Below are 25,326 nucleotides of genomic sequence, written 5' to 3' on the forward strand. Positions count from 1 at the left end.
GTGCGTGTTAAAGTGCGTTTAATCCAAATTCATAATCTGTCTCATGGGATGGACAGAGGAGGAGGAGCAGCAGGGACACAAGGGGTCAGTCCATTTTTTTTTTACAGATGTGTCCAAAATAAAGTTGTAATGATTCATTCTCAGTGTTTATTCACTTTTTATGTCAAATTCTAAAGCAGATAACTATATATTTATCTCTTGTCATAAGAAAATAGGCTCAGAATCAACTGAAATTCTTTACCCCTTTGGGTCCTCATTAAAAATGAACTGTAGGCGTTTGACCAGGGTCATGTCTATAAAAGGAACCAAAGTGTTTGGATTAGCTGCTGTTTATTAAGTTTATTTCAGTGTGGCTTTCTAAACAAAATACAGTATATAAGAGATAAAAGCGTCAGCTGCATGTTTGAAAGATCAGATACTGTCCTACAGGCTGACGTCAAAGACCCGTGTTAACCAATTACCATTCATAAAGATGGACGACGCATCTCCACTTCCTCCCATTGAACGCTGCCATCTTGTGCTGGTGTTGTCATTTGGAGCCAGCGTGCGCAGTAGTGATCAGGGGGTGGAGGCACGGCATCCAAGTCGAGCCCTTACACCTGCTCGACCCAATCACAAGTCAATCACAGATCATGTGATTGATGTACCAACTAATTAATACCAAATTTATCAGAATAATGAACACTTAAACAAAGAGCTTGATAAAATACCTAAAATGACAGAAACCATCTTTGGGAAAAATTAATTTGACTATGTCCCATTGGCTAACATGGAGGAGGCGGGGTTTATACTGCAACCAGCCATCAGGAGGCGATCAAGATGTTTTGGCTTCACATTTGAGGAGCTGTAATGTCGTCCATCTTTATATACTATATACTGTATACTGTCTTTAAAAAAAAAAAAAATCTTACATCTGTTACTGTTGACTGGATTTTATTTTAGTGGTCAGCCTCTTGGCTCCAACTGTGTGTGTGGGCTTTTGTGTTTTTAATGTTGTTATGCTGTAGGAAACACAAGATCAGTGACTTGAGGTTTCTCAGTGGCCGCTCAGGGACTAATGTAAATAATTAATCGCAGACATGATTAACTCAGAGATAAGTGTGTGTATATTTTCACACACTTTTTCCAGCCTCTTTGCTTCCTCCAAAGATAATGACTGAAAACATTTTTCCTCTGAGACACAAACCAGGCGAGCGACGCTGTTCTGCAGGGGTTTATACTCCAGAGGACCCACAACAAAAACACAAACACACACACCCACACAGCCTCTCTGTTCCATTGAAACCTCATTACAACACATTGTTAAGCAGAGTCTCTGGTGAAGGTGCAGACACTTATGTCAATTAGGAAAGTGTGTGTTTGTGTGTGTTGCCAAAACATTGAACAATGACATTTATTTAGATTTGATCAGCACTCCCACTGCCAGTGTCGGGGCTTTATTCACACCTACTGAAAATAGAAATAGATAGATATAGAACTGGGAGCTTCTACCACATGTCTTGCTTGTTTTCAGTACAGTTTTCTTGTGTGGAACCCGACGACACACAAGGTATTTTTACAATCAATCAGACGATTAGCAATACATGCCTTTTTAGTCATCAAAGGCTTTTTTGTTTCCTGTAGAGTCTTACTGATGGAGGCAGGAATCAAAACCAAGTGTAAAAGTTAAGATTGAGATTTCAACACCAGGTGAAGAAGGAAGTTTTGTTTAGTTCTGAATTTATTGTCCAACAAGCGGAAGGAAAACTATACGTAAAACTATAGTACTTGTAGTATAAAAAACAACTAAAATGTATTGGTCTGACAATAAAGTTGTTACAACAAGAATTACTGGAGTTTCTACCTCTCCAGACTTTTTCCCCCCGGCATGCACCTGGGGAATACGTATAGTTTTACCAGAATTCCCTACTCTCTTTCTACTCTGGAGTTTTTACCTCGTCAAATGCCTTCAACAGAGCATGCTTTGGAGTACGGCTGGGCCATGAATAATTGTCATACTCACCTCAGCAATGACTAATAAACAATATCTTATTAAATAGACCTGTGCACAAGATTTTCCATCCTCACAGTGGAGTTCTTATTAATTCCTCATACTGAAAATAAACTGACAATTATGGATCATAACTGAGTTATTTGTAATTTAACATATACAGTAGCTGAAATAGAGGCACTGCACTCAGCTGCTGGTAAACTGAACTCTGAGCTCTGCTTGAATCTCAAGAAAGTGTCGCATTTGGTTTCTGATAAACTGTCGCTCATGCTGAATGTTTACTTTTCTATTCATGCTAACCTGACTTCACTGTGACGACTGGCACACCTGACTCACCTCGCACACCAACAGAAATTCCCATAAATCATTTTATTTAGTTTTGTCCTGTATATGGTTGACTGATGCCAAACTGTGGCCACACGACTGACATGACGTCTTTTTCTGTGTGTCAGCTCATTCTCATCTGCTGCATTTCTCCAAAATTTGAGTCACATTTCCTGTCAGAGTTTGACTGGACACGCAGGGTAAGTTACATCACTTACAGCTGCAGGTGGAAATATGCCAACTCGACTGAGTGTCGACTCACATTCTCTGCTGTCGTTAAAGGGTAGGTGTCAGCTTGCATTAAGGGATTAATTAATATTCATGAATACGACTAAAATTAGGTCGGATGGAGAGTCATAATGTCAGTTTTGGTTACTTTTCAGGTAATTTCCCTGTCTGACTTCAGAGTTGGTTTTTGACAAAGACGGCTGCTTCTCACCAGTAGTTTCACCAGCGACCTTGACAATGTTGAGTTTTATTTTTTCACCTGTTAACAGAGTCATGTGGACAGATGTGGACAGATGTGTGTGTTTGTGTTTCAGGATTGTGCTGATCTGTGCTAAGAGGTCTCTATGTGCTGCCTTCTCTGTTCTTCCCTACGGAGAGAGCTTCTACCTCAGGTAATCAACACGCACACACAGACTCTTACTTACATGCACATACATGAACACCATACAGTGTGCATATTCACACACACAGTGGTTGAGTAACACTAATCTTACAGAGTAAGAGGAAGTGAGCTCACGCGTCACAGTTCCATTTTTATCTTGTAGCTGATGCTGCGGTCTGACACTGAAAGTTCAGTGTTTTCAGCCGAGCATGTGGTTGTGATGGGAAGTGACCTTTTAGTCACAGGCGTGTCTCTGAACCACACGTCCCGCCCTTTCACCTGAAAATGCTGCAGGCAAGCGGAAAGAAGAGAAAGTTGCGAGAAAGCTTTGATGGTTGTAAGGATTTGTTGCTTTTTAAACGGTATTGTAAATATCTTTGGGTTTTGGACCTTTAGTTGAACAAAAATAACAATTTGAAGATTTCATTTTGGCCTTTAAAAACAACTGTTAAGGACGTTTTTCACTGCTTTTGTTAATTGCAGCCCCCTTGGAAAGATCAAAATCAAAAGCGGTTTATCCTCTGGGGGAAAAGAATATGGTCGGTATTTTTGATTAAATTATGACAGCTGGATTTTGCTCTTTCTTGTGTACGTTTGGATAAGTTGTGGTCTGATAGTTTAGGGATTAGGAGCCTTAGGATTTATCCTCTGATATTTTCAATATTTTTAATGACAATCTGTGTAACCGTTTACATAACATATCAATAACAGATCAATCTGTTACTCACTTGCATCTCTTCATAGACGTGTAGCACTGATTGGTATCGGAAATATCTAAGGTCTATCGCTCTCTCTCTCTCTCTCTCTCTGTAGTGACCCCACACTAAACCACCCAAGGAGGAGACACTCGTCTGGAAACATCTCCACCACCCTGGAGATGCTGCCGGGCCTAGAAGGCTTCCAGTTGGAGACCTATGGCAGGGTAGATAAACCAACAACCACCCACACTCACTCATGTTTACACCCACAGGCAGATGGTATGATCCCAGGGAGTTTAATGTGTTCATATAAACCTATATTCATCTCCTCCTTCCATCTCTTTCTCTCTTTATGTCTCAGTCGGTGTCGTACGCCCAGTTCCTGTACCCCACCAACGCTCTGGTGAGGCAGAAGCCTTCGTCAGCCAGTGACCTGACCCTGCAGATCCCCATGTCCAGGAGCACACACAGCATGCCGGGCAGGAGTTATCCACCTAGCAGGCTGAACAGCACTGTGGGACTGGACCTAGGTAATAAACACTTACATACTGTGTGTAGCTAGCCTGGTTCATTCATTTAAAAATAACCATGGTGTATAAGAACATGCTTGAGGTGGATAGCGGTGTTTTTTAGGATGTTGAGGGAAGCGGGGTGCTTGTTTTTCTCCCTGTGATGTCCCTACAGGTTGGTGCTACATACTGTTTACTGACCAAGCTGGGCCCTGTAATGCATGCAGCATCTGTGAAATCCTGACGTTGTGGTGAAGCTAAAGGCATCACACTGTTTTATAACTCTGAGCAAAACCAAATGATCAGTTTGGACACTGACATATGGGTAGAAAGATGGCGGCTGTGAGAGCTGAGCGTGAGAGACGGAAGAGATATGTCACAGAAAGACAAAAAAATATAAACCTGCCATCAGTGCACACATTCTCTATTTCACGTGTTTTGTAAATCTATAAAACACACACACATACACACACACGGACACATGCACTCGCACAGCTGTGTTGTGTTAATGAAAGGTTCTGGATTAGAGAGAGGTTTAGAGGCTAATACAGGGCTCTGTCAGTGTGTGTGTGTTTAGAGATAAAGGATGTGACACACACAGGGTGTACACTACATATGTATGCACGCGTGTTTAATATATAAAGAGGACGATGCTTTAGCACAGCTGCACTAACTCCGTTTCCTTTCACTGCCTCATCCCTCTTCGCTTACCTCATCCCTCCGTCCTGTGTTTGTTTCTTCTTCCTCTCGTTACGTCCTTCTTCTGTATTTTCATTCTTTGTCGGCCTGCAGTTACACTCATACCCCTCTGCTTTCACCTCCTTGATCAATATCCACAGACACCAATCAACTTGACAGTTGTGTTCTGAAATCCTGACATGTCACGAAGTCTCGTTACATCATGACACACTGAGGTCAGAGTCTTAAGTCACAGTTTATGTAGATCAAAGTTCAAAGAATAAAACCATAACTACAAACTGAACAGGCTCAAGGTTTGTTTTAGATTTCTACTTTCCATTAGCTTAACATTAAAAACCCTGCAATGTGTCTGTGGCTTAAACAAGTCAGAAATTACTGACAGAACTATTAACCCAGTTACCAAATACAATGTGTTTCCCTTGTGTAACAGGGAAAGTCATTAGTGCCTGAGCAATTTATTGGCAGGATAAAATCAGATTATCCCAGAAATCGGCCTTTGTGTTGGCAGATATGAAGAAAAACAAAGCAAGGCAGTAAACTGCAGCAATAAATGTTTTATTGGCAACGTTTTTTATGAATATTTGACTTTGATTACTCAATTAAAAGTTTGTTTTGTGTGTTTTTATCTTTGTTTTTTAGGTAAATTATAAACTATTTATTTATTTCATTTGTTTATTTGATAGGGATAATACATGTTAATGAACATAAGTACAAAATACCCAATATAAACATGCTGGATTGTAGCAAAAATGCTACTTTACATCCATTAATGACATATAAATCTTACTTAAGAAATCTTTGTGTATGTCATGCATAAGAGACAAAGATCCGTTCAAATATATTAAATCAATCAAAATATTCAAACTACCTCCCTGATTGATGAATTGTTCAAAGATTTAACATTGCACTTCTATGTCAGAGTCTTAATGGACAGTTTAAAAAAAAATAACACCTACATCTACTCACTTCAGGTTTTACCCCTTATCATAAAAGATTTCTGATGTGTGTGTGTGTGTGTGTGTGTGTGTGTGTGTGGTTGTGGTTGTGTGTTGTCCAGGTGTGGACGATGTGACCGACTACGACCCTAACCTCCTCAGTGACCACCAGTGGCCTTGTGGGAAACACAAGCGGGTGCTGATCTTTGCCTCCTACATGGTAAGATACTTTTTGTTTGTTTTAGTTGCTGACTTAAAAAATATTCTAGAGTTTGAAATATTAAACAGCTTTGCGTCTCCTTCACACTCCCTCCAGTGCTGTGCATGTTGATGACACAGTGAGTGACCTCTGTGTCAGAAGACAGATGGCTTTACTGCTATGAAGTGATATTGAGCCACAGTACAGACACATCAACTGGTTTATCAGTAACAGTTTTATATCATAAGTCACAAAGAAACAGTTTGTGATGTTTGATCTTTCGAAAGATCAATATTGGTTGATTGGTTGATGGGATCAGTTCATCAGCAGGTTGAGCAGGTTGTCCACAGGGTTGACAGCTCGATCCCCAGCTCAGTCAAAGTGTCCCTGTGTAACACACTGAACCTCAAATTGCCCCTGATGGTCAGACCAGCAGTGAGTCAACAGCTGAATGAGGGCAAACTGTAAATCACTACATGAATGCAGCAATTTACCATTTAGCTCATTTCAGATAACAGTGATATATTGTGGTGGTTTTGTGTCTCTCCTTTGGTTTCAGTTCAGGATGTGGTTCTGATATTTGCAGGCATGGAAATTATCTACATGACCTTCATCTTAATGAGACTTCTTGTGGCTGCAAGACTGCAGACCAAAAATGTATTAAATTACACCATAATTTTAATTTTAATTTCCCACCTTCTAAGAAACAGTACGGAAGGAGCAGAAAGAAAAACTCAAGGAGAGACAGAGAGGAAATAAAGAGGAGAAAAAAGAAGGCTAGAGGATTATAGAACTGGGAATAATCACTGCGCTCACACACACACACACACACACTCACACATACAAGCACACAACCCTTTTACATCAACATAATCATCTTATAGGCAGCAGCATAGTTTTATCCCTCCACTGAGTTGAATTGAAGACTATGGACACGCACACACACACACGCACGCACACACACGCACATACACACACACTCACACACACACACACACACACACACACATTGTATCATTACCGTTTAGTTCATCAGAGATTACGTCTGAGGTTGGCTGCTTTGTCACTTATATTACTGTGTGTGGGTGTGGTTGTCTGTGTGTGTCTGTGTGTTTCTCTTTCTCATCAATTTGTCACTTGTCAGATTTAAAAATGAATAAAATGAATGTTGAATAAAACGACAATTAATACTGTGGGTGAAGTTGAAATATAGTAAAAGTTTCCAAGTAAAAGCATTTATGAACAGATGAGTTTTACGTTTTGTTCTTAAAGATGTAAACAAACTGCACATTTAAAAACAGCGATAAGAACCTTGACATCTATAGTTTACAGTAAATTCAGCCAGTGGAGAGATTTTTGTATATGAGTGATATGTGGCGTCCTGGCTGCAGTGTTTTGTAGCAGTTGTAGATGTTTGATCTTGGGGATTAGAGAGAGAGTTACAGTAACCGAGACAACTGTAAACAGAAACATGAATGAGTTGTAAACAGCTTTCCTCTGAGAGAGATGATGAGATCTTGGCTGCGTTTAAATGGTAAAAGGCATTTTGAATGTGTGCTTCAAAATTTAAATCGCTATCGAAGGTTGCCCCCAGACTCTTAGCTGCAGATGTAGTGTTTTATCCATTCTGCCCCCTGTAGTCCTAAACATCCACGCCAACCAGCACCAGACCTCCCCACTGACCTGGCAATTTTCAGTGAACTGTGCCTTAATGTCAATTTTTTAAAGTCTAGTAATTATATTTTTGAATTTAGCAACTGTCGGTTTTTGTCTTTTAAGAAGTAAGAACTTTTTTTTCTGCTCTGTGTCTTATTTCCTTTATGTATGTATTTATTTATTTATTTATTTATTTTAAAAAATTTAGTTTTTGCCAACATAAGAATAAATTCTTGTGATTGCAGAGAAATTTGGAGAGGTACTCTGAACCCTTTTTATCCCTTTGAATATTATATTGTATAATATTCAGCACCTAGTCCCACTGTTTTCTCTCCATACTCTTAATGTCAGTTTAAGGTCGTGAATACTTCCAGTGATAATGACATATTCATTCATATTTGTGATATAGTACTAAACCTTAATCACCTCAGGTTATGAAACTGTACATACACAAGCAGTATAGTAGTGATTGTACTGTAAAGACCTGCCTGTACTGTTGACAGTGTGTGCTCAGAGTGAAGCAGCAGATAACACAGGTGTCCTCATGAGGTTGATTTATATTCACTGACCATTGTTTGACTTTTAAATGTCTCTGCTTTGACTTTATCATGACTACAAAACTCTTCTCTCCTCTGTTTATGCATTCTTCTTCTCCTCCAACACTCTCTTGTTTTCTACATTTTCTGTCTTAAATTATCTTTTCTTTTCTCCGTTTTTTCATCAGACCACAGTCATAGAATACGTCAAACCGTCTGATCTGAAGAAAGACATGAACGAGACGTTTAAGGAGAAGTTTCCTCACATAAAGCTCACACTCAGCAAAATACGCAGGTAAAGTATTTGAATAGAATCAATTAAATAGCTTAAGAGACTAGCATTGTTATTACTGTGACCAGAGAGCAGACTTTCTTATTAACCATTAAGGCATCGTATCATATTAGAAACTCTCTGACTTTGTGACCCGTTCTCTCTGTGTCTCAGTCTGAAGAGAGAGATGAGAGTAGTTGGGGAGGACTGTGGCCTGCAGCCCGTCACCATAGCGATGGCGTTTGTCTACTTTGAGAAGCTGGTGCTGCAAGGTCGACTCAATAAACAGAACAGGTACTTCAACACCTCATCCACACGAGACACAACAGCTGCATTTAGTCTCGATGTTTCAAAAATGGCAGGTGCACTTGAACTCCATACTGTTCTTTGACACGACAAATATGCAGTAACAAAACCGTCTCTTTTTTGTTTGTACATGAGCATTAACACAGACTGTGAGAACTTCAGCGTCTCATAAACCACATAAAGGAAAGGTTTCAATAGTATCTTTTTTGAAGAGTGGAAACGTTGCATAAAATTAGTCTTTTTGAACATGACAGCTATTTGTCAATGGGAAAAAGGCCCTGACATTCACAAACAGACTAAACTACTAGTAAAGCTGTCCAGGTCCTGGACAGGCTAGCCATCAGTCAGTTATCACATTATACAGGTGTGATGCCACATTGGCTGTAGTTTTTTCATCACTGCTCAGTGTTCTCAGTCAGCTGCACACACAGTATGAGTCATACAGCAAAAGATGTCAGACCAGAGACAATCTGCTCTGATGTAGTCTGTTTTGATCTTGGACGGAGATGCTGCAATGTACTTTGGATTTTTACCTGTTCATATAGTTTAATGTTTCTAAACAGTGACTCAGACAGAGCTGTGGAGCTCCAGATACATGCATCAACCCTGTTCCTGGTCCATCTGTAAATATCATGTCAAGTAGCTGCTGGCAGCTTCACTCTGCAGAAGGACGTCCTGCTTCTTAAACTGTTGTTGTTGTTGTTGTTTCACAGGAAGCTGGTGTCAGCTGCCTGCATCCTATTGGCTGCTAAGATCAGCAGTGACCTCAAGAAACAGGAGGTCAAACACCTCATTGATGTAAGTCTGACACACACACACACACACGGTAGTGACCTCTGCCTGTCGGTCAGATCATGTTGCTTTTGCTCATGTGTTTGTGAAGTTGATCTACCTGAGCAGGTGGAAAACGACCTGCAGGTTCTGTCCTTCACAGCTTACCCATGATTCTCCTCAGACACTGCAGTGATCATCAGCAATGTTGCTGTCATTAGACCTGGACAGTGTCAGCGGATATGGCAGCCAATAAGTGACCGATAAGAAATGTCCAAAATATGTTTCAGGTGATTAATAACAGAGTCCATTACATAGTTTGTCCAGCAGAGAGCGCAACAAGTTCATTTTTCAACAGTAAATTGTGTCTCTCGTTTTGTCACAATTCTTTATTAACCACATTTAAGTGGCTAATAAAAAAACAGTTTTTTTTGCTATTTTCTAACGTCTTGTAGAAGAAATGATTAATCAGTTCATCTGGAAAAAATAATTGATGGATGAATCTTTGATGGAAATAATAATTTATTTGATCAATTTATTGATTAAGTGTTAGAGTGTTAATTCCCATCACAGATTACCAGATCTTAAAGTAATGTCTTCAAACTACTTATGCTGAAACCAAAACATGGTCAATCTGAAGTGAAATAGGGAAAAATCAATATTTTTGAATCAGATCATCTCAATACTGTGTTGATTTTGACTGTAATTACCACAAAGAATAAATTTGACTTATTTTTCTGCTGTGACCGATCAATAGTAATGTTTGGTTGGAATCATCGCTGACGTTAGCAAGCCTGGCTAACTAGCATCCACCTTCAGAGTGTAATTAGCTCTCCCAAATTTTTAATGTTGTAAAGGGACTGTCTTAAATCACTAACTGTGCATAACCAACACTGTGCGGACTTCTTTATAGCAAATCAGAAAAAAACAAACCTTAGACTTGGGTCTTGTAAAGTGATGCGCTTGCACCTCAGGGCCACTGTTAGGAAGTGATGTATCTCACCAATGGATTTCAGCATTGAAGCTACAAAATACATAATTTCATTAGGCCAATGAAAAGGAAAAGAGAAAATAGTCAATAAGCAAAATATCAGAAAGTATTTGTCCGTCTCTCACTCTTTGGCCTCTGTTGCGTCTCTGTGTAGAAGCTGGAGGAGCGTTTCAGGATCAGCAGGAGGGAGCTTATCACGGTCGAGTTCACCATTCTGGTTGCCCTGGAGATGGCGCTCTACCTCCCCGAGAGTAAAGTCATGCCACATTACAGACGGCTGGTGCAGCAGCAGCAGTTATAGCAGTGCCACACCCATCCCTCCCTCCAGGGACTCGCAGCACCTTCCAGCTCCACACTGTGACGGACGGATCTTCATGATTGCCTGGCTCGGAGACACTGAGGAGTCCTCCTCCTCTCTGCTCTCAACGCAGACACCAAAGTTCAGCCACACTGTGACGGTGGTACGACAGTGGGGCCAGGTGATGCCTGGCTCAACAGCCCAGAGAGCAACATCGCTTTCTTTCCTCCCTCAAGCACCAAAGTGACGACACACTGTGATTGAGGGTTCAGCAGCACCATGGAAACCACCAGAGGTCAAACCCATCACAACCCCTCAAAGTCATGACTCGCTTCGAGAAAACTCTGCACTTATTTTAACCTTATTTTCACATCTTTAGCTGTTAAAAAAAACAAAACAAAACTCAAAACACCAGCTCTCAGGAGAGATTTTAGTCATGGAGGCTTAACACAGCTCTTATTATTTGTTTGCTGAAACAAACTTGAACTTGTATGAAGGTTTAGATAGTTTTGGTTAAATTGGAGTTTTTGTAAAGCTGTTTAGCAACTTGAATGCTCCTCTCTAAAATCCCTGCAGTATAATATGAAATGTAATTTAAGGCCCTAAATTATGTCGTCTTCTTATTGCGTTTCAAGCCATGAAGGGAAATTGTTTCAGCACAGTGGTGACAGCAGTTCCTTATGTAGCTCGTGTTCTCGCCGGTGTGGTCTCATCCTTTTTTCACTGAACAGATTCATGTTTGAATTCCTTCATTTCATGACGTCAGCACTTTGCTGTGTGCAGTCCTGACGTCATATCATCAGCTGTTTGTGAACTGTCAGCTGGACTCAGTTTTCAAGGCTTCTGCTCTTTGGTTTGTTGAAGATATTTACACTCCCACTCACACGTTTCACGGCCCCTTTTGTCTTCTCTCATCCTACTTTAATTTATCGAGAGAGGGTTCACTGTGTTGCTGTGACATTTATCAACATCATTCACACACTGAGCTGCTGTCAGAAGCTCCACTGGAGATAGTTGAGGCGTTTAAGTGCCTTGCCTGAGGGCACCTTAAGTGTAGTTGGTCAGGAAGAAGAGACTTCTGTCCACAAGAGTGTTCCCCCTTGGATTCTGGGATTCAAGACAGCAACTTAATCTTCACTCCTCCTCTGTATATTGACCTCCGTCTTGTTCTCCTGTTGTCGTCCTTCCTCCTGAGCAATCGGCAGTCTGCTGCTCACTCTGGTGGTCACAGGAAAGCAGTGCACCCTTTGTAGAAACACTGATCATGAGGGAAAAGCCTTCAAATCACACTAAAATGGAGGAAAACAACACTGACGTCATCGTCTGTGCCGCAGTGACGAGCGTCTTGTGACCACCAAAGGTCTTTTCGGGGAAATTAGTGTCCTTCTCCATCCTGTGTTCTCTGAGGTCACAAACACTGTGTCCTATTGCGAGAGCCCCTGTCCGTTATGATCTGCATTTCAGCGCTGAAAAATGTTGAAGCAGGTCGACAAAGCCTGACTTCTTCCAACCGCTCCTTCAGATGTGAGCTGAAAACCACTGGGGACACAATCGGTGATTTTAACGTCCCATAGAGGTGGATATTATGATGCTGTGTTGAATTCAGTCCTGCGGCCCATGAAACACAACTCAGACGTCACATTACAGCAGAGGCAGGCTGGTTCGGTTGCTGACATTTTATATCAGAGTTCAAAAATCAGTCGGCAAATAAGACACAAGTCGATGAATTTAAGATATCAGCAAAGTCAGTGAATTAGTTTGTCATTTGTTCAGGCAAATATACCCCAAATTCACCAATGCTAGCTCTTCAGAAGTTAATGTTGCTGGTTTCCTTCATCTAATATGATAACAAACTAATTATCTTTGGGTTTTATACCTCTTGCGGGAAACAATTTCAATGCTTGTTGGACTGGCTGTTGCCAACATGTTCAGGTGGACTGTAAAGACATTATTCGTGTTTAATAGAAGAAAGTCACAGTGGCTACTGTTTGCACTGTGAAGGAGCGTCATAACTACCAAAAAGACCTTTCTGTTCAAGAACTACCTGAGAAAAAAAACAACCTGTCACTCAAATAGCCTATTATTTATTAGTTTTCACTGTATCATAAAGCGATGAACATTTAACCAAACAGAGGCCTCTAACAGGATGTTTGTGACTGGTGTTTCTCTGTGTTACAGCATTTAAGTAAAAAAAAAAAAAACCATGTTACCTGCTTTATGCAAGAACATTAAGTAGTTTCTTTTAAAACCTTTGGTTTCAGGCAGCACAAACATTCTCTGTAGAGCCTCTGATGTTTTTGCACTTTGCCTTTTTGCTTCACAATCCTGAATCTTTATTTTATCATTAAGTAACAAGGGTAATGATATTTTTCTACATGTGAAGTATCTTATTGTACTATTGTATATTGAGAACCGATTGAGTTACTGAAATTAATTTATTACTAATAATCCTCCAGATGAAGAATCATGTTTTAAATCGTCTGATTATCAAACACAGGGAACCCGTACATGATGCAAAGCATCATCGCACAAGATAATTTAGTTGAAAACGAGTTAAGCTTCGGTTTATAAAAGAAAAAAATGTGATTCTTCATCTTGAGGTTTCCCATCAATGCTCTTCTACAGATGTTATTTTCGTCTCCTGTGTTAAAGGGACTCTGTTGTACGTTGGAGTCGGGTTCGTCTGTACTTGGACATTAGAGCAGGAGAGCTGATGGTGTTTGGACTAGAGTTCTGCTACGTGACCCGAGTGTGTCCAGGTATCAGCTTTAAGGTTCAGGTTTTGTTCCGTAAAGCTTTAATATATCAAAGAGGGAAACAGTGTGGAGCCAGCATGTTAACATAGTTTTCCTGGCACAAACAACGCCTTGGGTCAGGTTCAGCTGGGGCTGGGTATTGTTCAAAATTTGTCAATATAAGTACTGATACAGATAACTTGATTTCGATAGATTTGGTATCGAATGACAAGGCGTTTTTCCTCGATGATATCAAACCAATTCAGTTGGTTCATAAAAGTTTGACGTTCAAAACACCCAGGCCAAGGTTCAGCCAAGTCAAGTCAATATTATGTGTATAGCCCAACCCCACAGATTTGCTTCAGTGGGGTTTACAATCACACACTGTGTCCTTAGACTGTTAATTCAAAGAAGAAAACAACTCAGCTGAGTAACCTTTAGAGTGAAAAAATGAAGACAGTGGTGTTTGAGTCTTTAAGAAACATGCCAGTGATTTTTCACGTTAAGTCTATTTACCACAAATCATGAACACTCACCTTCCGTGCGACTATTGTTTTCCATTCATTTCAGTATGGTATGAAAATCAAAACCCATGAAACTTGTTCACAATGAACATCAAGCCTACTGGCTTTTTTTTAATATAAGCTGTGTAACTGTTTTAACTGTTACACAATGCAGATGTTTCACATCAGTCTGGACTAAGCTGCATTACCATGTGACAATTTAACCCTGAAGGAAACATAATGTAGACTCAGTCTTCACTTGTTTGAAGTTGATTTTTATACCATACAGAAAGTAAACTAGCTTGAAAGGAACGATAATACACGTTCAGAATTCTCCAGCACATGTTGGAAAATGGTCGGTACATGTAGAAATTGTACATAATTTGTACTTTCAGAAACGCTGGCATGGTTCTTTAAAAACGAGTTCAGGTTTTAGTTTTTAGATCCACGCAGAACTTTAGTTTCAATGAGTTCAGGTTTTTTGTCTCCTGCTCTGTGGTGAAGAAGAATCCATGCTCCACAGTTTGCACTGAGACACTTCAGAGAAGAGTCGTATATTGAAACTGTTCCTGAAAGGAAAAATATACTATGGAAATAAACATTCCTTTAAGGACAGTAAACGAAGCACTTCAGCAGACGACATGATAGATATAAGACTCTGCTTGAGAGTAGAAATGGCGCACGATCTTCCAAAGTCGTATTCTCTACATTAGAGATTTGTGATATTGATTCTATGCAGCTTTTATTCTGTCAGCTGACCTTCATCCTCCTCCTCCTCAGTGCGTTTACCTTTAATGTGCCACAGTGTTAATTCTTACCTGACACTCCTTTATTTAAACCTCACATGCACATGTTGTTTTTAGGTTTTGTATCAAGTGATTGTTATTTTATTGTTCTTTGAGCACTGTAAAGGCTGTAAAGGGAAATATTTACCAAGTGTTTGTCTTCCATTTATAATTATTGTTGTAATTATTGTTTTTTCATTTAAGTTAATTCGATTTTTGTATTGTGTTTTTGTTTGTTTGGTTTTTTTTTAATCGACAACATAGACCAGCAACGTTGCAGTCAAGGCATCACATGGCATAATTCTGTGTTAATATTATTTATGTTGTTTTGGGTTCAGTTCTTGTTGCCACATTTGTTTTGAACACATGTAGTGATGCTGATGGAAACCAGACATTAATGTCATGTTGTATGGGTTTAACTTGTTAATATATTTTGTAGCATGAAGTTCATCTTCAGCGATATCAACCAGTGTCTTGCAGTGTCTGGTTGTAGCTACAGTGTAAACAGCTGTAGTGACTCACACTGCAGGACAGGTGGATATTCAGGATTGGAGGAGAAGCAGATGAAAGTATTTATAGAAATATTTTGTAAAAGATAAAGACCATATACTGTTTAAACTGCCAATGTTCAATTCATGTCAAATTTATTTTCATTAAAAATATGTAATTTACTGCTTCTCTGGTATTTCTCTGGATTATTTTACCAAATTTTATTTAATCAGCCTCAGGCTGGTGATGTTTGTGCCTAAACAAGGACGGAGTTTATTTTGGATTTTTAATTCGTAATAATAACCCCAACCCAAATAAAAAATAATATACAGGGAGCTGAAATATGGTTTAATGAACATTGTGGAAGGAATTTAGTTTGGATTTTTTAATTCTTATCCCGAAGAAAAAAAATATGTATACAAAACCCTAACCCAAATAAAAATAATGATTGCAAATTACAGGGAGCTGAAATATGGTTGAATATTTTTACAGTAGTTACCACTGAAGCTTCATGTCGCATCTTGTTTTGTATTTTTCTAAGAATCACGAGCCCTTGGTTTCGGCAGAGTAACAAGATCATTTCAACCCATGGTTCAAAAGGCTTTGTTTCCTTTGGACAGTAAAGGGCATTTTACTCTTACTACTTTTTAAAATGAATATTTGTATTACTATTTTTATACTTCATCTTTTCATGATTACTGAGTTTGTGACTTGTTTCTCAGACGTAACATTTTTTTTCAACAAATTTTTCAGGCTGTAAAATGTGAAGTAAAATCACTTTCAAATCTGATGTTTTATTCTTTTGTTTTTATTTATATCCACTTGAATACTGGAACAAAAAGAAAACCCTCAGAGGACATTATGATTTAGATGCTCTTAATTAAAACTTTAAATTGAGGCTCGACTGGTTGATCTGTATCTAAGCCCCACTTTGCCATCACTAGTTACATAATTGATATTTATTTTACTACCATTAAAAACAACTATAATTTTTAATAAGGGATTTAAAATATTTTTCAAGTAGCATAAATACAGTATAAAACAGCAGTAACAAAATAGATACATTTGTGCAGATGCAATAAACAATCTAATAGAAATGTCTCATCTCCACCTCTTGGTCACCTACTGACATTTGTTTTACCAAGAACAATTAATAAGCAATTAGCTATAACAGAAATAGTTAACTGTTTACTTAACCCAAATACCAAAATAATTTAAATAACAGAAGGAATACTTTGACTTCACTTAAATAATTTTAAAGAAATGTAAAAAAAAAAACATCCCTAGACTCTACCCATGTGGACAGCTTTCAGCACCACTCTGTTTTTGTTCATATCTGTGATCTATAAGTCAGGGACATACAAAACAAGTACCTACAATAATTGTCGTGTCCTTTCACTGATTTTTATCTGCACTTGAAAAAGTAAACCCCAACTACAGAGCCTCCAGGGAAATGTCACCCTTCATGTGCAGTTACATTTTTTCATGTCACCTGTGAGAGAAGTTATTCTCTTGTGTCCCAGAGAAAATGAACAGGACTGAACTTCACTTCATATCACCTGTTTTCAGTGAGTCTTCACAATTATACAGCAGCTGCCTGTCATACTTTGCAAGTTGTAAATGAAAACTGTTGACAGTGAAGTCTGGATTTTCCTAAGTAACTGAGACAGTATGAATCCCAAATTATTACTCATGTAACTTGAATATTAACTCATTAAAAGTACATTGTGTTCACCTGTTGGCCCCTGAGAAAGCGAATGTGCCAACTGCTAATGTAAAGCGAGAGTAGAATACAGAGCGGAAGCATCCTTGGCGTGGCTGACAGAGTAGACACCATTATCAGCATTACCTGCATGGGCTGCATCGTTGGGAAAATGTAAGTTAGAGTAGGTGACTTCACCGTCTTCGGCCTGAAAGAAAGCAAAGAAGGGTCAGAAATGATCGCTGACTTACTGATTTAGTCTTAATGACATCTTAAAGGAGCTGTAAGTTTGCTATTGCTACATAGCCAATGTTTGCTTTAACAGCTCTTTATTTACCAGTCTAGACAAGAGCTTCAGTCATTGTTGCATTTACGAGACAAGAGGATATAATATGTCCTCTTACAGCCCTATTTCTTCAGGGGAGATTGGAGGCTACAGTGACTCAATATCAGAAAGTGTTGAGACAGCCCGATAAGGCAGGTGCTAGCTGTTTAGCATGCAAATGTCAGTTAAAAAAGGGAAATGAGAGAAATAGAAGCAAAACAAAAAGGTTGTTTTCCACTGCTAGAAACAGCTCTTGGTGCTTAAAGGAATGAAAGAACTCATGTTTCTTCTTAACTGGTAACTAAACAGCTGCTAATGCTAACGCTGGCTATGTTACAATAGCAAAACTTAACAATAGCTCCTTTAAAGCTTTCAAATTAAAATTGAATATTCTTATCTTTATACACGACCTACAGAGTCTTAAAGAATCCCAAAAGATGACTTTTTTTAACTTGTGCACATAGTTCTAACATGGATCTAATGGATCTTGTGTGTTATTTCCGGAGTGCTGAGACTTTAATGAAGCAATTTTCACCACAGAAGTTGCCAAACAAGTCATTTAGAAACAGTAAAAACTACATTGTTTGCTCACCAGAGAAACTACACAATTTCAAGGGATCCGTATGCTTATGTGATGTAACAGCATATTGTGTGCTGGCTATGACGGAAAGCCACAAACACACACTTCCTGTTGTCTGGACAGATGGTTTTAGAGTTTTCTCCTGTTTTGTCAGACGAGCATTATTTGAATGTGGGATTACACATGCACGAGCAGAGGCATATTTTATCTTTTGTTCTTGTTGTTTTGATAGGTTTGACCGTGGCCCATATCAAAAAGAACATTTAACAATTAATAAGAATTTAGCTATAAATAAAGTGACCTGGCTGCATCAGTGCCATCTGTTATTTTACATCACTAGATGCCCTTTCACCAGAGGTCATTCATGACTTGCTTGAGGCTCTAAGGCCAGGAACACACTGGATGCGTCGCGTGAGCGTTGCAGCTGTGGTGCATGATCTAAAGATTCAGGATTCTGTTTTTCCACACGAGCCGCAACGTTAAGTTGTGGCTAGTTTCGAAGGTTATGTTACCACTGTTCCTATGGTGGCAAGTTTACAAAGACCAGTCAACCATGAGGACATAATCAAATGTTAGACCGACTCATGTTGAGAATATCACCTGCCGCTACTGGCAACTTTAAATGTGGAATGTGTCCTTGTGTCACTCAATGCATGATTGACGTTTGGAAATCAATCAATACACCTTAAATGTCAAAATGACAACTTTAATGGTACAGTCAGCATGTTTATTATTGTGACTATGACAACCAAGGTCTGGTACACCTGCTGCCATCGGGGCTATTTCAGGGGACACTCTTCTGGATGTATAGTTGAGGATTTGTTCAGTCAGCCCCTCTGCCACTACCAGCACTGAGCTTGCAGTTAGTTTGGTAACATATAAAAGCCGAGAAGGCAAAAGCTTTGACTATAAAGTGCAACATGTGGCTATTTCCTGGAGGCAATAAGTTATTTTTGACCTGCACTACAGTAAAGTTGAACTTTTGGGCCACACCACGAACTCTGGATCCAAATGCTATATTTGGATAGTATACACAACAGCCATCTTTAGGTCTAGGACTATTCTATTGGATCAAATTTTAATGAACTCTTTTCTGATCCCAAGGTTAAAGATCCTGCCACAGGTTTTCCTTACTTGGTTCTGAGACGTGGCTGCAGCGGCAGTCACCAAGCTGTAGTCATCTGTGGTTTCGACTGCGTTTGGTTTGGTGTATTTGGTGCAGGCGTAAACCGTAAACACTTCCACAGGAGGAGCCCTGCTCTGTCTGTTCTCCTCTCTCACCTCCTCGTACACTCGGTCGTCCTGCAGGAGGAGGAAGAGGATTTGGTTTGTATCTACATCAGATTGTTTCACAAACATGATGTCAATGTCAACAAATTAACTCAAACTCACCTTTGTGACTTTAGCATACTCAGTTTCCGAAGGAGGTCCTGAAAAAACACAGTTCACAAGATTTGAATTAGATCAGATTGTCACATTAATCTTACATACATCTGTCTCATCACAGCGGTCTGCAGACGTTTCTCATATAAACATTCAGAGAACAACATAATCAGAAATACTGAACCTGCCGCACATTGAACACCTTGATCTGTGAACTACGAGAATATTTTTTTGCTTAGGACATAAACTGGATTTTCAAAGTTGTGTCTTGAAGCAGTGCATCAAGAGTGGAGCAGTTGAGTACATATTAACATAATAATTATTAACATAGTAAAAACATATTCGGTCTTCACAAACCATTTTTGTCATTTGTGAGAATATTAACAAGTGAAAATGTGTGTGTGTGTGTGTGTGTGTGTGTGTGTGTGTGTGTGTGTGTGTGTGTGTGTGTTCGTGTGTGTGTGTGTGTGTGTGTGTGTGTGTGTGTGTGCGTGCGTGCGTGCGTGCGTGTCCTGTAGCCTTACCTCTGGGTTTACTAGCCCTGTTCCTGCAGAATATTAGCACAGCCACTGATAATACGGTGATCATGAAAACCAGGACCAGGCCCACATACAGCTGCACAGCTGTGGTGGTAGAAGTTTGTTTAATTCTGACGTAGGTTCATTATAAAATACAATGTTTTTGGGAGCCTGGACTCCAAGAAATAAAAAGGACCTGACGGTCTGTTCATGCTGTCAAAATAATAGTAACATCAACTAAATGTTTAGGTACCACTATATGGTTTATAATTAGGTTATTCATTCGGTTGTCAACACTTTGTAAATCATTAATAAACAATTATAAACAAGTTATAACGCAGTTTTCATACATTGATGTAGGCTCACTATTTGGCAAGCTCAAGTTATGCTTACTACTCATTAATCTTACTAATGAGTTAGAACCATTTATAACTGGTGAAAGGAGCCTCATTGTAACTGGTTAATAAATGATGATGTGTTTTACACTTTACAATAAGACTCCCTTTTATCAGTTATAAATGTTTGGATATACATGCTGGATAATGGAGAACACAAAGCAATCTCAGTAACTAAAGAGATATGAGGCTTTAACAGTACAGATACATGTGGGCTCACAATTTGGCAAGCAACTGTGGCCGTTTTTATCTGATGTGTTATAACAGCTTATAAATGATTTCTAAAGTGTTAACAAACTAATTAATAAACTACATATAAACCATTCATAAATCCTTTATAGAGGTCTTATTGTAAAGTGGTACCAATTCTTTTAATAATTAATTCAAGTTTTTTTCAAATTTATAACAAAAATATGTTTTAAACAATCAATATAAGTTCTATACCTCCAAGCACACTCTTCTATGTTCTTGCATATAAACAACATATTAACTTACACATGCACAAAAACAAATATCCTGCCATGCACCATTCGAATCAGTATTTTTAAGAACAGACCTGGTTTACAATTTAACCATCTTTCTCAGTCAGTACCTCAGGTATATAAATCTGCAGGTAATCATACCAGCATTACATGTTATAGTTGCTAACTTTCACTGGTGAAATAAGTCTAACTCAGTGTTAAACTAACAAACACATTAATACTTAACTAAGTGTAAGGTTGTATTTGTTTTGCATGTTGGTAACTTTGGTTTAAGGATGTCAGGTAAATTGCTGACCTTTGGGGAAGCAGGATGTCAAGGGATCCATTACATATCTGGGTTTTATAGTTATATTGTTGTTTAGGAGTTTATCTACATCCCGCAGGGATTTAGTGATTCACACCCTTTTAGGAGGAGCTAAGCAATAAAAGTGAAGCACAGAGGTAAAGGTCTCGAGGTTAACAGATGTTAGTTACAACACCCAGAACAACATACGATAGAAGCAGCTCAAGTTCTGTCATTCAGTGAGAGACTTGGTGTATCCTGCATCGGATCTGTCCTTCATGCACGAATAAACCAGCCAAATTGAAGTGTTAACTTGTTGGTCCGATTTGTAGACTTTTCCATCTCTCGGTCACGAGAAATCATCTCAATATGAAAAGACTTTGGACAGGGAAGAACAGAAACTGGTAATGCTCATTAAACATGGGTGTGGACGCTTTCAGAGAGAGAAATGACAGAAAGTTTCACTTCTTCTCTGCATCACACTATTTTACTGCTGTGGTTTGACCAGGGGCCAGTTCCACAAAGATATTTTTCGACTGGGTTCGACCAGGCTATCTCAGATCTAATCCGGCATTCACACGAAAAACAGCTCTGGGTTAAAAAAATGTAGAGCCGTGAACAGTAGAAATACAGTCTTCATGTTACAGAGTAATTTACTTCATCTCCAGTTGCTGGAGTTTCTCCTAAAGGTAGCGTTTACTATAAGTACAACAAAAAGTAAAAGGCCAATAAGAACTTTACAAACCACCTGTTCAACAAACAGAAAAGAGATATGTGCTTAAGTCCAGTTTTGAGTTACTTGTACTTTACTGGACTATTTTGTTACATTGTACTTCTATTCCTGCACAATTCGGAGGAAAATATTGTAGTATTTACTCCTCATCATTTGTTTTTCTTTATCTCACTTAATTTGTAGTTTTAGATTAATAATACAAAATATAATCGACAAATAAATGATGATGTATTTTTATAGATTAAAATAAGGCAACATAAACGTGTTGATCTCCAGAGGTAAATTGAAAAGCTAGAAGTAGCTAGTATTAGGTGATTTAAATTTGCTCCACCTACACCAGCTACAAAATTAGTGATGGGCACATTAGTGAATTAAATATTACAATCTAATGATAAAATAAACATTATTCTGCATCATGAGTATATTAACTTTTAATGCTTTAAGTACATGTTGATCCTGATACTTTTGTTGTACTTTTTCTTTTATCACAGTATTTCTACAGTGTGGTGTTAGTGATGGACCTGAGGCTTGTACCATGAACATACTCACATTAGGAATGCGCTTCTACACACATGCATAGTTAGACAGTACACATGGCTGGTATCTATAGCAACAGCCACTGAGGTTCATGTTCATGCTTATGTGCTGCATGAGAACCACTACATTTATTAAGAGAGAAACCTTTGAATATGTAACATACCTGAACCTGCAGGTGATGTCTCGGGCTGATTGGTGGTTTCAGAGGCTGATGAATGTGTGGAGCTTCCTACACTGGAGCCTGAACTCTGTGTTGTTGTTGTCAGTGTGGAGGATGATGGGAGTGAAGTTGACAACGGTCGTAGAGTCAAGTTTGGTTTTGAAGTGGTTGAAGCTGTGAACAATGAAACAATCAGTAACTGATACAGATAAATCGGGATGACAGGATGTTTTCCTCCTGATGTTACAGGCTGAAAACTAAATGTCAGTGAAATGACTCAGTCATCTTCTAACAGGCAAACACTTTTTAATCATTACAACACTGGGTTCAGTAGGTTAACTGTCTAGGTCATTAATATTCAGATAAACCCGTGTGTCTGTATGTGAGTAACTCATTGTTATATTGAGCTTTAACCAGTGTTCACAGTGATGAAAATAAGCAGCACTAAGTTTTTTATCATATCAGGTTATTAGAAACATAAATAGCCGTCAGGGAACAGTGAAAGTTTCTTCACACCTGCAGAGACATGAGGGAACATTTCTATAATTTCAGTAGAAACTCACCTTCTATGACTCTGATCTCAAACTCCTTGTATCCATCTAGAAGAATTCTTTTCAAACCACACCAGTACTGTCCAGAGTCAGACATGCTCAGCTGTGTGATGCTCACATAAAGAGTTGCTCTTTCTGTAACAGCTCCTCTTTCATATTCAATCCTGTATCTGCCTCTCTCAGCTCTGTCTTCTGTTGTTTCAAGGAGAATGTCTTCTTTTTTTTCACATGTGTCCTTACAGAAGATCTTCGTATTTCCATTGAGGATAAACGAGCAAGAGACTGTGATGTTTCCTCCTTCAGTTCCTGTATAGACGCGTCTTTCTGCATTAATGAGCCCAGTCTTAACATCCTGCAGCACTGTTAAAGAGATGAACAATCACTTATTATTTTCCAATAAGATACTGCGGTCTAATGATAATAATTCCTGCTTCACATTTACACAGTCACAGTGGGAGTTTCCTACTTCCACCACAGTCAAACCCAATTTGATTCAGTTTTGATGTTGTCAAAAAGATTAAGATTTTAACTGTAATTAATGTCTTCAATTCCCAAAGTAAGACTCAAGCAATTTTTAAAAAGGCAATAAACTGATTCCAGAGTTTGATAAAACTTGAGCTGCATGATATGCAAAAAAAAAATCGTATTGCAATAATTTTAGCAGATATTGCGATTTCAGTTGGAATTGTTGTTTTTGCATTTCATTCTCACTGAAAAAAAATAGAAAAATGATGATGAAAAATGTGATCCCCTTACATGTGGAGAACATGGTTTGTAGACCAGGGCGTCTGTAGCACCACAACACTCACGGTGCTATCAATGCAGAACAACACTGACACATTTTTACCTCTATCAAAAAAATTGCAGGTCCTGCGATTTGGATATTGCACTTGACCATATTGCGATTTCAACTGTATTTTGATAAATTGTGCAGCTCTACATAAAACTGAATTTTATTGCCCAGCAGGTTTAGTCTGATAATCAGACTCGGTCGAGATGAACTGCACCTCACCTAGAGTGCACACAAGAGCAGGTGGGGGCAGCAGGGGGCAGTGACAACAAGTTGCAGTGAAGGACAGTTTCCTGTAGCCTTCACAGTCTGAACAGGGACTAAAAATTTAGACAGTCAGGGCTTCACATCTGTAATATAAACTGAACTTATTCAGTCAACGCACAACGCATAACTACTTCCAACCAGTACAGCTGCATCTGTCTGATCCAAGCTTGTCAACATTTTTGTTATTTTTCATGAATTTATCCAGGTAGCTAACTATGTAGGAAGATGACGTCCTATTTTTTGATCCCACTTACAGCAGACCAGTCCGAGCAGCTGAACACACTGGAGATGTGGGCTGACACTCAGCACCAGGATGGAAGTTCTTATGTTTCATTTTTGTTTCTTAGGTCATGAGTTCATCATCAGTTCATTGCCTATTTTCATGTGAAATGAGGATTTGATGTGTTGCTTCACATGCACAGCTCTCAATTTGACCACATGGCACTGACTCTTTGGCTGCAACTATCAGCTAACGTATTCTGTTTGCACAATCTATTAGAGAGAATTTCCTGTGTGAAACTAGAAGTGTCTCGGTCACAAACAGGCTGATGCCTGGGGGGCGACAGTATGAATGCAACAAAATGCAAATATATAAGATACAAAACAAGTGGGGGTGATAATTAAGATTATTTCTGGGAAAAAGTAAAATGAAACAGATACAAAAAATGGAATTTGCTGATTGTTGGGCTGAAATGCAAACGTTTGAGTGAATCCTACAACTTCTCTAAAGGAGATAAGCCAGTGACTCATCTCCAACTCTGAACATCATTTTTGACCACAGAAACTAACATGAAAGACAGAGACCGATGAAAATTGAGAAAAACTGAATGGAGGCGTAATGATAACTCTTAAGAAAAATTAAGTGGTAAAAAGAGTGAATGAAAATGAGTCTACTCACTGAGAAAGAAGCAGATCAGAGTGTGATGGACATTCATGTCTGACGCTCTGATGATGTAACGTTGCCTTTCTTCCTTCTTCACTGATGAACCAGGAAGTTCTCACTTCTCTAAACGATCTTTATTGAAATGAGGAGTCCCTCCTCCAAACACAACAAACACACAACTCGTCTCTCCTCCCTCTCTTGTCCTCCATTTTGAAAAAAAAGCACAATATATAAACTTCTGCCACTGAGTGGCTCTCAATCAAAACAATAACTAGAATTACCACTTTGGTTGTATGCCTCCACCGACAAGTCAATTTGCAGGAAATATGGTCAAAATCTCCCCTTCCTGAGTGACAGTATTGAATAAAGGCCAGGACTGTTTTTGAAGAACATTATGATGTCACAGTGAAGTTGACCATTGACATTTTTGAT

The 25,326-nt window shown here is 38.9% G+C and overlaps 2 protein-coding genes across 3 annotated transcripts in view; one reads left to right on the forward strand and one right to left on the reverse strand.

The window, feature by feature from the left end:
- The window catches only part of cables2b (Cdk5 and Abl enzyme substrate 2b), a 42,398-nt gene extending 26,911 nt beyond the window's left edge, over positions 1-15,487 (forward strand). The window contains exons 3-10 of the mRNA XM_023393012.2: positions 2,857-2,934; positions 3,738-3,846; positions 3,984-4,152; positions 5,888-5,985; positions 8,345-8,451; positions 8,602-8,721; positions 9,447-9,531; positions 10,650-15,487. Coding sequence (XP_023248780.1) covers positions 2,857-2,934; positions 3,738-3,846; positions 3,984-4,152; positions 5,888-5,985; positions 8,345-8,451; positions 8,602-8,721; positions 9,447-9,531; positions 10,650-10,796 — 913 coding nt within the window. The 3' untranslated portion in view covers positions 10,797-15,487. The remainder of the gene's footprint in view (positions 1-2,856; positions 2,935-3,737; positions 3,847-3,983; positions 4,153-5,887; positions 5,986-8,344; positions 8,452-8,601; positions 8,722-9,446; positions 9,532-10,649) is intronic.
- Positions 15,488-16,074: 587 nt separating this feature from the next.
- Positions 16,075-25,007, reverse strand: LOC111644195 (uncharacterized). Of its 2 annotated transcripts, XM_023392957.2 has the most exons (7): positions 24,910-25,007; positions 22,967-23,314; positions 22,407-22,577; positions 19,820-19,918; positions 19,305-19,342; positions 19,047-19,214; positions 16,075-17,215 (listed from the first exon to the last, which is right to left on the reverse strand). In XM_023392957.2, the coding sequence occupies exons 1-7, from the start codon at positions 24,944-24,946 to the stop codon at positions 17,075-17,077; spliced, it is 1,002 nt and encodes a 333-aa protein (XP_023248725.2). In that variant the 5' UTR covers positions 24,947-25,007; the 3' UTR covers positions 16,075-17,074. The 2 variants fall into 2 exon arrangements, with proteins under 2 accessions (XP_023248725.2, XP_087026211.1); XM_087170085.1 differs by lacking the exon at positions 19,820-19,918.
- Positions 25,008-25,326: the final 319 nt, after the last annotated feature.

This window comes from Seriola lalandi, unplaced genomic scaffold (assembly GCF_002814215.2).
Source record: "Seriola lalandi dorsalis isolate HSWRI2012SDOR001 ecotype SW California unplaced genomic scaffold, Sedor1 jcf7180002054927, whole genome shotgun sequence".
NCBI classification, from domain to species: Eukaryota; Metazoa; Chordata; class Actinopteri; order Carangiformes; family Carangidae; genus Seriola; species Seriola lalandi.